The sequence below is a fragment of the Carassius carassius genome, chromosome 1 (assembly GCF_963082965.1).
Source record: "Carassius carassius chromosome 1, fCarCar2.1, whole genome shotgun sequence".
Lineage (NCBI taxonomy): Eukaryota > Metazoa > Chordata > Actinopteri > Cypriniformes > Cyprinidae > Carassius > Carassius carassius.
The window spans coordinates 18,488,012-18,502,592 of NC_081755.1; the positions used below are offsets into that span (position 1 = coordinate 18,488,012).

Sequence of the window (14,581 nt, forward strand, 5' to 3'; positions counted from 1 at the left end):
ATACTTTTATGACTTTTCCAGTGTTGAAAAAGACTAACTTTATACTAATAAATGAAGGTTACATGATGAACACTCAGATAATAAGAAAATATGCAATCTTTCCTTATCGTCCCCTTTTCTGGTTGCATTGTCTCGTAACACGGACAATGACCTGCTTAACACCTTCAGCGTCCCATTTCTTTCTTAAGATGTTCTTTAAAATAAATGATTAGATAATAAGTGACTTAAGAAATAAATGACTTAAGGAGTAAATAACTTCAGGAAGGGGCATATGCCAAAATAAAATACAATAACACCATCTAACTTCCTGCCTACTCTATTCAGGAATTCTAATTCTACTACATAATAGGAAAATGAAAATACAATGAAGATACTGACTCCCTCTCTATCAAAAGTTACAATACAGGATAAAAATAAAAAAAAATAGAAAATAAAAGGCACCCCTTCCCTACCACTCCATTGTTTTTCAGGAAGGTTTCACACATATTCATCCAGTTCATCCAATCCAGGTCCCACTGTATGCACGTTGGTACATCCAATGTCCACTCCAGTTGGTCTCACTGACACATTAATCATCTGTTTGGCTGCAGCACTGGCTAGCATTGATCTGATGAAAGGCACAATACAACAGAACAACAAAAGAAACACAACCACAACAATGCCTATTATGATGCCCACTTTAGTTAACCATTGTCCCCAAGACCCAAAAAGTGAATTAAACCAATCCCAAGTATGCACGTCTACTCCAGCGTTCTTGGTCACTTCCTCTCTTAGGTTTTTCAGTTTCTCCATTGCTTTGGTGAACGATCCATCTGGGGCTGTATTATTTGGAATATAAGTACAACAGTCAGAACCAAACATTACACACACATCTCCTTTTTCGGACAAAAGCCAGTTCAGTGCTTGTCTGTTTTGCCATACCATTTTACTTGTAGGACCCAGTTATTCTCCCAGGGCTTTCAATGCATCATCAACTTACTTAATAAATATCTGCTGATTGTAGTAAATATAATTTATCCACTCTGTGTTCTTGTTTGGGGCTAGCCATTCAACTATAGACTCAAATCCAGATTTTATTTCCTCTCTAGCTTTATATTGCTCTTGGTATTCTTCTTGGTTGGCCAATTAAATCTATGTACAGATTTGGATCTACTTCATAGGCTCTTTTAGCTCTATGTCACCTTAGTTGCGGCTGCTTAACTTCATTTAAGTCTCCTTCAATCATTATTAACCCTTGTAACAGTCTTACTCTGGTACAATACCTTTCCAGTCTTTTGGTAGTGAGGCTCTTACTCTTTTTCCCCCACATACCCAATAGTAATCTGCAATTGCTTCTAATTGATCTTCCATGGTGCGAATTTGGGGAAAACGTATATTTCTGTGTCTTTGAGCTTTATGATTGTCATGTTCATCATGTTTATCTTTACAGTGGCTGTGGCATATATCAGACAGAATGATTTGAGCACTTTTAAATTATAATACATATTTTGGTCTATCCCATTTTATGTTTCCCTTTTGATTTGTTCAAACGCTCATACTCCAATTCGCGGTCGATTACATAAACTACAGGGGTCTTTCTTTTCTTGATGTCAGGTCTTATATCTATTTGTTGACATTCATCATGTCCATTTTCTGACATTATTCAGGGTGCAGACTTCACATTCAAATAGATATTCATCCACCATTGCTTATACATATAGCAACCAATAACCTTGTCACTTTATTTATAATCTTTCTTAATTTTTATTTTATTATTATTTATGTATTTATTTATTATTTTTAATCACTTCCCTCCTCGTGCAATGGTCAAAACCATGCGCGCCAGAGATAAGGATTGTAAGTGATGGTGACCTTCATATAAGTACTAAAGCCAATTTGCATTTTTTTTCTCTCGTTAATGGTTCAAATGTTGTTAATGCATCAGTAGTCCTTATCAAAGGTGCTTTAATATTTTGATGGCCCATATGTTTTCCTTAGTGCTCTAAGTGGAACTGTTTTGATTGAATAATTTTCATTCCAGTCTGTACTAAAAACCTGTCTTTCACAAAAAAATAATAATTTATCCCACTGTGTGTAGTTGTAGTCCACTAATTGACTGGGTGATATAGCTTTCATCCCACGTGAAATTGTGCGTCCCAAGTACTCAGTAAGCAATATTGCAATCTTGCTTGCAGTAAGCAATATTGCAGTTTTTTACCTTGGTAGGTGAATGTGAACAAAGGTCTGCTCTCCTCGGCCGAGGGAATGCTGAAAAAGCTGAGCAGAGATCAGTTACTGTATAATAATTAGCAGCTGAACATTGGTTAACAACGTATGCAAATTTGGAACTTCAGTAGGCCAATCCTCCACAACCTCATTCACTGCTCTCAAATCATGTACCAAATGCCATTTTGATTTGTCTGCTTTAACTAGTGGCAATATTGGGGTGTTGCTATAGCTAGTAATTTCAACAAGCACTCCTGCTTTCGTTAATCCCTAAATTGTCTTTTTGATTACCTCTTCTGCTTCTGGTTTTGAAGGATACTGAAACTTTCTGGGTAGCTTAGTACTGTAACTTTCTGGGTATATTAGTAACTGGATTAGCTGATTTTACTAATCCAACATCTATGCTGAGACCATAATTCAGGTGGTACATGTTTCTACATTTCTTTCTCAGTTCTTTCTCAATTCAGTTTGCTTTGTTTGATGTTTTTTAACCTTTGGCTCAACTTTTGTATTTATAACCATTCTGGGGACTCCCATCATTGGAGTAGTACACAAAATGTTTAGATACACTTTATCTGCTGATTGGAAGACTAGAGGATTTTCTGTGGCTTTCCAGTTGCTTTTTTCTGCTTGTTTCATCATGGGGCCTAAGTCTTTAGAAACACAATCTTTACTTAGAATGTAACATGAGGAATCGAGTTTGGCACTTCTAACCATTCATCAATTAATTTTTCTTTATCTATCTGCAGAGCTTAACCTTCTGGTCCTACTATTATGTATTGCGAGTTCATGGGAATTTCCCACACTCGTGTTTTCTAACCATTTTTTTTCTAATCCTTTGTTTACATCATACTTCATAGTACGATGAAATTCAGTTTTTGTTGGACTTGGTTCACAAAGCTGTTCTCTTATGTATCTTCCCCATTTGTTAATTGTTTTTTCTACATCTTCCTTTAGATCACCTAACCAATATATGTTAGCACATGGTTCTTGTGTTTGTTGTAATGATGAAACATTCATTTGTCTAATTGCCCTATCGTCTACATAAATTCCATCTGATGTACACCCTATCTGCATTTTTAGTTTACATATAGCATCCCTGCCTAATAAATTAACATGTGTGTATTCTGAGACTAAGATTGGTATCCTTGTTTCAGTGTCTTTCAGGCTTATGCTCACAGGGGCAGTCATGGGAAGTAACTGAGTTGTCCCCGAGAATCCTACTGCCTTTATATATTTTCCAGACATTGTGAGGTGCGAGGCATATCTTGGATTTAAACAGGAGTGTGTGGCCCCTGTATCGAGCATGACAATAATGGGTTTTCCTTCGATTTTAACTTGCAACATTGGTTCTCGATCAGCATCACAAAATATCACTGGAAACTGATTCCTCCCTGTAGGATTTTCTGGGCAGCCCTAATAGCCTTGATCAGGTCCACGCCATGGGTTAACAGGGCCTGGAGGTTGAGCTTGCACTTGTCGTTTTCCATAGTTGACTCCTGGGGCCATTGGCTGGCTCTGTTGCCAAGGATTGATGGGGCAGTCTCTTCTGCTGTGTCCAGGCTGATAGCATCCCCAACATACTCCTGGAGGGCCACCAACTTTTTGTTGATTGTTGTTAAATCTTCCTCTGCGACGTCCTTTTTGTTGTTTAAAGTAGATTGTCTATTCCAGCTCCTGTCGTTTTGCTGCTCTTACTTGAGATAGATGACTACTGGTGCTGGTCCTTGTGGTACATTAGCTGTTCCAGCATGTGGTGCCTGTGCTGTTGCAGTCTGATTTGCTGGTGCAGGCACATTCATTGTTACAAGTGGATTGACAGGCACCGAAGTATTGACAGGTGCCATCACTGCTGAGTGGTCTTCCTTCTGCACTGCTTGGACCTTTTTCTTCTTATTTAGCAGCTCTTTTTCTTGGTCCTTCATCTTTAGCTCTGGTCTTCTGTGCTGTCCTACAGCATGGACCACATGGTCTCTGAACTCTTTATGTTACTTTGAGTTAAGACCTACCACATCCTCCAGCTTCACTTTCACTACTGCAGGCATGGCTTCCACAATGGCAGTCCTGAAGAGTGCTGTCAGTACTTTTTCTTGCTCAGGATCTTTTTCCAGTTCTTCTTTCCAGCATCTTAGTTTTTTCTGTGTGTAGGTGGTGGGATTCTCAGTCTCCCCCATTAGCTCCCCCTAATTTTCCAGCTCCTTCATGGATGTCTGGAAGACGGGAAACCAAAGTGTCCAGATCTTGACTTGCCCAGGGAACGTATTGGGTGTGACCTTGCTTAAGGAGTATGGCTCACCTGTTTTCTCCTCCTCTCTGTAGTCCTTGGCCCCTCCTCTTTCAATCCTTAGCTCCACCTTGTGGGCTGTTCTCTCTCTCTTTTTGTATCGCTTGAGACATTGGTGTTGATGTTCTCAGCCCCTCCTCTTTAAGCTTCAGCCCCTCTCTCATGGCTGTGTGTATATCTCTCTCTCTCTCTCCTGCTGTCTGCCATTCACCTCAGCTCAGTTCTGCTGTTCTGCTCATTTATTTCAACATCAGCAGGTGCATCTTGTACATATCCCTCAAATTCTATTTATCCCTTTAAATCTATTTTACCTGTACAACAGGCATTTGATTAACAGCTTGATCACAGGAAGGAGCATATGGAGGCGGCCTTTCTTCTTCAATTTCATTGTTTTTATTCTCTCTTTCTTGTTTCTCCAATTTTAATAATTTAATTCCATGTTGTTTTAACAAAGTCAATACCCATGATTCTTGTTCTCGTTTTTCATTTTCTTTTTCTTTTTTTTTTTTTTTGGATTTATCATTGATCTGGTAATTTTTTTAGATTTTTAACAAGTTCTCTCTGCCCACCTTTTTCGAGAGCTCCCCTAGTACTTGTTTACAGGCTGGATTTTTAGAAACCAATAACTCTACTTGAGTTGACATCTCTGAAAGTCACAGTTATCAATTTGTTCAAAACAATAAATTATTATTATTATTTTTCCCTCAGTGACTTACCTCTCTAATCCCAGCACTTTAATAGCTAATCTTCACCGGGCTCATCAGACAAGGATCACTAAAAGTATCCGACCCCTGATTTCCACCTGGACTCTTGCTGGGCGGAGGATTTATCACCTTTTATAGAAGCTGATTAGATTGTCTCAAATATTTTAAAATAATCACAATGTTTTTTTCTAGTTAACAGTTTGAAGGGTAACACAGGATCTATTGGTTCTTTCCATCGCAAATTGCTTTTTGTCCGAATTGTTTTCTCCCATGCTAATTGCCTCAAAACTCCACAATTTGCGACCTGTAGCTGTCATTCCTCCTGCCCAAATTGAGTAAGGGAAAGATGGGGTTAACTCTATGCAAAACCCTCCTATCTTGAATATTCTAATGTTCAGTTCATCTTTTGACAGTATTTTAAGTTTAATGGTTCCATAAAAGTCAATTAGCAATCTTTTTTCTTGTATTGATAGAATTTGTCTACCCCTTCATCCCCTTCTTCTCTTTTTCTTAACAACAACTTCACCCATTTTTCTCTTTTTTATTATTTAAATCGATTAACAAATGATCTCAACATCTGCTCTTCTATTTCTTAATCCTGGATGATTTCTACCAACATTTCTACCGTCCATGTATAATAGTCTACATTCATCAACATATTCATTATCATCGGTATAATACAGACCCCAGACCCACTTTACATGGTGAAAATATATATCCTTATTTTTATTTTTTATTATTATTACTATCCTGATGTTTCATGAATTTCCTAATTACAAAATATCTTTTTAGAGATTAGTTTTTTATTTAATAATAATGTTTCTGATGTCCGTTATGACATGACTACACAGATAATGTTTGGGGTGATATTGACCTCAGCAGCAGTATTACTGAGATCAAAGGATTTTCACATGTTTTAAATATGTTTGGTATCTAATGTGTAATTTCTTAAGACTAAACTCTCTCCCTCACACTATCTCTCACACATGCAAACACACGTACACACACTCTTTCATACACCCATAAACACACATAACACTTTCTCTTTGTTCTCTGTCACACACACACACACATGCACAAAGTCAGACCAACATAGAGGTTCTCACTCTCACATGTGTGCACAAATACATGCATCCAGGCACACATAAATGCTCTCTCTCTCTCACTCCATCACACCACACACTCACAGCTGCTCTGTTCTCCTCTTCCCTGCCCTTTTTGCTTTTACTCTTGCTGACACTCACAGAGATAATTTCACTCTTTCACTCACACAAAGGTTTCTCACTGGGACACACACACACACACACACACACACACATACAGCTTCTCCTTCACTCCCACTCATTGCTTCCACTCCCTCCGTCATGCACACACCAGCCTTGGTTTCTGTCTCTCTTTCTCTCTCTCACTCTAGAAATGAAAACCAGTCACTTGTTACTTTATCAATAATTGTTTCACAGTTTAGATCACAACGTCGGTAACTTGGATTACCTCCAAACACCCGACAAAGCCAGTTCTTTGAAATCTACTTTGTTCTTTCAACTCTTTATACACTATTCACATTAGTTTTTCATACCATTGCAAACATAAACAGCCACATAAAACATATAAAATCAGCACATTTGGCTACATGCAAAGCATAGTTAATGTGGTTAGTATAGCCAAGCAATCAGCGCTTACAGTAATGTATCCAGCATGCTGCCCACACACACAAATCTCTCTCTCAACATACAATGGACAGACAGAGACTAACACTTTAACTTTTTCCAGTCTGCAGACACCCGCACAAGCAGCCCTTCCCACGCGGGGACCCACCAGGGCCACACCCCACCTACTTGGGCAGTTCCCTAGTTCCTAGGCGCCCCCACTTAGGAAGTCCCTGTAATGGGATTTCTTGCCCCTCTTAGGCAATAACACTTAACACTTCATATGCATATAAATCTCTTTATCAACTTTAAGCGAGGACCCACCTGGGCCACACCCCACCTACTTGGGCAGTTCCCTAGTTCCTAGGCGTCCCCACATTTTTTTCTCTATCTACTTTTTGCGGAGACCCACCAGGGCCACGCCCCGCCTACTTGGGCGGCTCCCTGGTTCCTAGGCGTCTCCACTTTTTTCTAACTATCTACTTTTCGCAAGCGCAGCTTCCGACACCTGAAACCCCTTGATTTATACTTAATTAACTTTTCATTAAATTTAGTTCAAATTCAACACTTTTAAGTTTCGTTTATTGGTGAAGTGCTGTCCTAGATTACCCCCACAGGCATGACCTTAATCTACCACGCAAACATTCTTATGTCCAATTTAAGCAAAAATGACTTACCTTTTTTTTTTTAGGCGCCTTTAATTTTCAAGAAGTTTGCGTGGGAGTCAGGCCTTCTGCCCGCGACGGCTCTCATGGACAACGGACTTCAATCCAGTCCCATCTGGGTCGCTAATTATGACGTGTCTTAGGGCTGATGATGAATTTCTTCAGTCAAATTAATAAGGCTTGGGAGACGGAGTTCCAGGTGTCAGAATATAGACTTTATTACTCAAAGCAACAAAGCCGAGATGCCGTGCACTGCATCTGAATCTTCTGTCTGCCCGTGCACTCGTTTTATACCCTTATATCTATACCTGATTTGGTAGTTCCGGTTTTTAATTGGCATTGCCCGCCAAGTTTGCCACCCCTTATCGCTTAATGTTGGAATTCGGCCAAATCAACAATTAAACAATCTCTCCCTATTGGTTGTCCATGGTCACGTGAGACATCCCTCCAAGTCTGTTTACCACAGATGTCAACACTTGGAAATCACCCAAAGTTCTCAGGGTTATTTTAGTTCACAGGTTCATTTCAGAGGTCAGTTTAGTCCACAGATACAACTTAGTGGAATATTACCAGGACCTCCCAGTGGGAGGTCTTTTATGTATCCAATCCTGTTCATTACTTCTAGTACTTCCCTATGGGAGGGCTTTTATACACCTGACCCTTTTCATGACATCCAGTATTTGGGAATAACTCAGCATATTGATCAGTATATTGCTTTCTTTCATAGTTATGCATAATATTATAAGTAATATAAAAGCATATTGAGTAAATAACATAGAATAACACATTTGTATTGAGTAATACCAAAGAATAACACAATAATGGGAGCATACAGTAATGGTTAGAAATTTAGCAAAAGCGGGATCAACAAACCACGTGCTATCACGCAGCAGAACATGAGTCAGTGAGCGCCATAATAGATGACATTAATAAATTACGCAGAACCCCACTATTCAGACAAATATACATAATGAAAATATGACACAAAATGTAATACCTTGTAAAATGGCATTTAAGACTTTTTAATACTTATTAAGGGCCTTCATTTTGTCAACTTCTAATCATTTTTAAGACCCCGCAGACAGCCTAATATAGATATAAGCTTATCTGTACCTCCATTATATAGCTAAGCTTTAATATATCCAAATTTTAAAATGCAGACATATATTTTATTTCTGCTGCCAAACTTTTTTTGCAGCAGAAGTGTTTATTCCTGCCTTGTACATGTATTTAAATTAATTACATTTTTAATAACGACATCTCTCAATCATCAGTAGAAAAGTGATTTTTGCTGATTCTTGTGAGAAATGACGCTTTGCTCTCCACACATTCTCTGTGATTGGCCTTTTCCTGCACGTTCAGGTGCACATTCTCTAGATTTAATCACAAACTCTGGTTCAAACTCCAAGTTCGGAGTGAAGGTTTATATCGAGCTTTGTGAGCCCAGTGAACATGACCTTAACCAGGGTGGCTTTATCAGGGTTTGTTAACTCAAAACTTATTCTGCAACTCTGAGTTTGTGCATCTCGCTTCGTGCTACAGGCCACAAGTGAGACCCAAAAATGATGACACATGCTCAAAGGGTTACATGCTTTCAGGCATTCATTGCCATGGTAACTTACACTCCACGCCTAACCTGCTCCGGGGCAGGATATGATTTGGTTAAGAGATCTCAAACTGAAAGTGGGCCAATCAGATGTGAGCAAAGTGACATATGTCTGATGCAAAAAAGACACTCCCACAGTTTATATTGCTCCAAATATGATTTATATTATTATTATTCCATTACAAACAAGCAACAGTTGTTATAAATCTTTTATTTTAAATGGATGTTAATATAGACAGATTATATGTAATGTAAATAACCTGTAGAATCAATAGATAATGCTTTTTAAAAATGACTATGTGACCTTACATGCTTGATTCTCTGTTGCTGTACATTTTCAACTATATCAAACTAACTTAAGTTCCACTTGTGACGGCACTGATAGAACAATATCATGTATTTTATTTGTATTATTATATCTTAACCTTTAACCAAGGCTCATGATTGGCTGTTCGGCAGGGATGTCACACAATCATGTGTATGCCCTACACAAACTCAGGATCAAAGCCCGAGTTGACAAAGAAAGTTATTGATCAGCATCATGGGAACTAAAAAGCCAGATTGGAGTGGTTTGGTTTGAAACTAATCCTGTAACACTGAATTTGTTCAACTACCATCATGGTCCAGCCACCAAGTTTATATATCTTGTGGACTTAAACCTGAATACACACAGACTCATGGGGACTTGTGTCTTGGTGGGGACGTAAGTAGAGGTCCCCGTGGATACAAAAAGTTTAAAAATCAGAGTAGAGTCCCTACAAGCATAGCTGACGAGACTCTCTCTCTGTTTGTGTGCGTGTGTCAGTCATGTGTGTGTGTGTGTGTGTGTGTGTGCGTGTTTAGTGTGACAGAGACACTGAAGAGTTGTTGTAATAAACTCTAAATCCAGCGTAGAGAGGTTGAGTGAATGTGTGTGTAAATGTGTGTAAGTGTGTGAATGTGTGTGTGTCAGAGACGCTGTAGAAGGACAGAGAGCTGGCCGATTCATCCAGAAACACTGCTACTCTGTTACAGGAGCCTGAAGCAGCAGAGATGACAGTTTCCTTATTATTGTGACGGACAGTGAATCTGTGATCAGAGCAGATCAGACTCCAGGAGTTCTCATTATATCCCAACACACAGTCATAACTCCAGCTCACTCCTTTCCTCTGGATTTCTTTATATGCCACTGCAATTTCAGGATAGTTTCCACTCCATTCAGTCTCCCAGTAACAGCGTCCAGTCAGACTCTCTGAACACAGAACCTGAGGATTATACCCATCAAATCTGTCCGGATGATCAGGATAAGACTGCTCCTCTTTCACATATGTCACCTTACTGTTCTCCTCAGACAGAATGAGGAAAACATTTGCTGTGTTTGGATCCAGTGTGAGATCACAGGCATCTGAACACAAAGAAACACATTACAACATACATTCAAAACTTAACCACAAAAAAGAAAACTGTGTGTCTGATTGAGGACTTACATTTGTGGAGTCCTGATGTGATCCTGAATTCTCCTCCATGATCCACACTAAACACACACACACACACACACACACACACACAGTGTCTATTAGTTCCTCACACAAACATATTCTCATATTGAGAACACAACTCTTTTTTTCCATTTGATTGGTCTCAGGCAATCAGCATCCTTAATCAGAACAACAAATTTTATAATTGTTTTTGTGGTCATTAATAAAACTGTTGAATTGTGTTTGAATAAGTGTACTCATTTGAAGCCTCATGGCTAACACCCTTCCACTACCCCAACCAAAATCTCTCAACTTAAAACTAGGCTGCATGAGACCCTGCATGCTGTTGGCCCCGTTTATCTGTTGAATCTATATCTTAGTATCACTCTCTGTTGTTTGAAGTGATAAAATAACTTAATTCCCACATATTTCTGTAAAGAACGTGAAAATGTCACGATCGGTGTTACAGAAAACACAGGAGAAGGAACCAATCGCAGGTAAGTCATTTATTAAAGGGTAATCCAAAAGGGGTAAACAGTCCAGGCAGGGTCAAAACCAGAATATCCAAATCCAAACATAAACAAGACACAAAGGCAAGGCAAGGCAAGGCAAGGCAAGGCAAGGCAAGGCAAGGCAAGGCAAGGCAAGGCAAGGCAAGGGACATGAATAAACTTTCAACATTAAACAAGGACTCCGTAACACAGACTCAGACAGACCGGGTATAAATACACAGAAGGATAATGAGGGAACAGGAGACAGGTGGGGAACAATCAATTACTAACAAGGAGGAAGGTGACCAAATAAGGGAACAGGAAGTGATAAGGTGACAGACACCGTGAGAAAGGGGGACATCTAGTGGAAACCCAGGGACACAACCCAGACACTGTGACAGAAAATAGACACCAGCCACCATAATCAAATGTTTACTGGGAGCCAGAGCACCTGAAATCTCAAAATTTCAAAAATTTCAAAGTGCTGGCTAATGCTAAATGTCAATTCAGTAAGATACTTATTTCCGTTTGGCACTAATAATGTTATGATGTTTGATAATGTTTGAGCCATTTACACAGATTTTAAACTTTAAGACCTAAAAGGACTAATCCCTCTGGTGGAAAACATTAGTTCCCTTCTTATTCGCTAGATAAATTCTGCATTTATTGTTGTCTCACTATAAAGCCACAAGCCACAACAGAAATCTTTGAAAACAAAAATGTTTTGGTCTTGTTATAATACTAAAATACTTATAATATAAACATTGCTGCTTCTTTACCCTGTTTCCAATAATTTTTTGATTTGTGTCGAGTGCAAGTGATATAGCAGACAGTGGAGAATGTGAATGTCGATTACAAGAGATGTCACTTCAACATGAATTGCAGCTGATGGAGAGTGCAAATCTGAGAATGCAAGTGCAAGTCTGCGGCCAGACCCTTCTCGAAACTTTGATCTTTGGGGATTCATAAAAGGGGAGTCAAAAAGCCAAGTCAAAAGTGATGCAAAAAATTACTTTCAATCCAAGTCAGACGGTGGGCTGGTATTTTAGTATGCAAATTTATTCAAAGAACATAGGAAATGAGAATACAACTCATAACTTGCAAACAGATTAGTAAGTATTAAAACCAGCTTCAAATATAGAAAATACAATTCCCAAAATTAATATGGTTTTAAAAGCAATCCATATATGATGGATGTTGCCCAATTAAGATTAATACAAATGATTATAAAATTCAAAAGTAATCAAACTGATTACAGGTATTTCTAAAATAATAATACAAAGCATATAAGAACTTGTATATCAAAAGTCCAAATAATACAAGTCAAGGTATTAGAATTCAAAATATCTAAATAAATTCAAAGTATTTAAATAAAATCAAGGTATTTACCAAAGTATCTAAATAAAACCAAAGTATTGGACACAATATCTAAATTGAATAAAAGTATCTAACACAGTATCAAAACTGAATAAACCTGTAAGATGTTCAAAGTATTCAAGTGAGCCCTAAACAAAAGATAAAGTAAAGATGAGAAACCAGAGCTCAGTCAGGTAGAGCCTAGCCTGAACTCAGTCAGAGCGCTGACAGGGAGGGGAAGTTGAGTAGCTCTTATACCCTCAAAACATCTGTCAAAACAATAAGCCTCGTGATCAAACCGGAGCCACGTCTCTGCAGCCACGTCTCCGATAGATGTAAAAACACTGATCTCATGCTTATCTATTCCAAGGTACCCGGGGAGCCTTGCAGACCTGTTTCACTTCCACATTTTAGAAGGTCAAAGCATATAATCATTGATGTTTGGACTTCACTCAGTTAAATGCAGGGTTACAAATATCTCAGGAGATTGGCTGTATTGTCTCCCTTATCAAAACTCAAAGGATTAAAAATAACTCAAGATACAGACATGTGGAACTAATATTCAGACATACAAAATCATAAAGCTCAAAATATAAATGTTCTGTTTAGCTAATGGAAAATTACTGTATATTTATCTTTATATCTATATCCTCTTGCAGAAGTCTTCTAAAGTCTGTGACAGCCAGTTAGGGCCTCTGGAACGGACTGTCTTGTGTTTTTGAGCACGTAGCAAATGTACACGTGGCAGAGATCAGAAATCCGGATACATCAGTCCCCCACTCGAGTCTTAATAAAGACTCGCAACCAAATTTTTCCTTAATCAAAATAAAATACAGAATATTCAAAAGAAACAAATACATCTGCAGAAAAATGAGTAAATAAAACATTTCAGGTAAGGTCTTAATCGTGTAAGCACAAAGGAGATATAGAAAAAGTGAATAAATCTTTTCAGGTAGACTGTAGATACCTCTTTAACCCCAGCCACGTTAAAGTTGACAGGAATTCTTCACCTGGCGGATTCAGACGAGGAGCACTAAAAGCATCCGACCCCTGATCTAACCTGGACTTTTGCTGGGTCGAGGACTCACTACAGCATACCCTTCTTTCCATCTCTAAACTTATCATCATACTTTCTCTTCTTAATGGGTAGTTTCTTAAAATATTTGTCCTTATCAAATTGGGGTATCATGTCGCAAATTTCCAAACTTTCGTTGATCTTCTTCAACATCTCATATCTTTCCTTACCCTTCACCTTTAATTCATACATTTCTTCATCACTGCTGGTAGCAATAGGAGTATAAGTATATTTTTGATCAATAATCTTGTGAGGCATCTTAATGTAGGGATTTGTAAATCTATATATCAGCTGGTAAATTTTAGCACAAGTCTCTCAGATGACGTAGAGTTAGCGTGCGATGTGATGATGATGCGTCCAGTTCTTGGGATGAAACACTGATGTCCAGCCACGAGCACAGCAACCACTCCCGGATCGTCAATGAGCTGCACTGTTGCAGAAGTCACACCAAAGGGTCACCCTTTAGAACCAGTCGTGTGTGGTAGATGTACGCAGGATAGTTCCGTATCAGCAAGCACTCATACCTGTCAAGTTTTAGAGTAGTAGGAACAGAAATATATGGAAACAAAAGAACACAGACACAAACACACACAAACACAAACACATAATGCCAAAGCGAAGCGACAAACATTACATATAACATTTTGACATACACACACATACACAACAAGATAAAACAACATTAATTACAATTGTTACATGTAAACATCATGGTTTTCAGTTTCGTTTCATAATTTTATACATAGATAAATTCATCAGATCCAGGTGAACTCAGCATTGAAAACCTGGAGAGAAGTAAACAATTAATCATTAATCATTGTTCGTCCTTAGCAGCAATTCGTCTGATAGAGTTTGCACCTGTGGGACAAATTCACAGTGAAAACGGTATCATTAACAACCTAAGGAACAGATATGGTGAATTTTGGTTAAATTTGATTCTCTGGAATCCGGCCTAAAGGAACAATCACGGTTACACTCCTGACATAAGTCAGACCCTCAATCACCTCACAGAGGTTGAATACAAACATTGATTACAACCTTAATTACAGAAAGGGGGTACCCTTAATCTATTTTGTATTGAGAGATATTGTT

The 14,581-nt window shown here is 38.5% G+C and overlaps 2 protein-coding genes across 4 annotated transcripts in view; both read right to left on the bottom strand.

The window, feature by feature from the left end:
* LOC132140798 (NACHT, LRR and PYD domains-containing protein 3-like) overlaps window positions 1-14,581 on the bottom strand; it is a 263,118-nt gene that overhangs the window by 215,874 nt on the left and 32,663 nt on the right. The window lies entirely within an intron of this gene.
* Window positions 9,532-14,581, bottom strand: part of LOC132140837 (NACHT, LRR and PYD domains-containing protein 3-like) — a 31,725-nt gene continuing 26,675 nt past the window's right edge. For 2 of the 3 annotated variants that reach the window (XM_059549873.1, XM_059549857.1), the window contains 3 exons: window positions 10,577-10,623; window positions 9,954-10,494; window positions 9,532-9,914 (listed from right to left, as the gene is read on the bottom strand). In XM_059549873.1, coding sequence (XP_059405856.1) covers window positions 9,866-9,914; window positions 9,954-10,494; window positions 10,577-10,623 — 637 coding nt within the window. In that variant the 3' untranslated portion in view covers window positions 9,532-9,865. Of the gene's footprint in view, window positions 10,495-10,576; window positions 10,624-14,581 lie in introns of all 3 variants that reach the window. The other variant, XM_059549865.1, reaches the window with a different exon arrangement.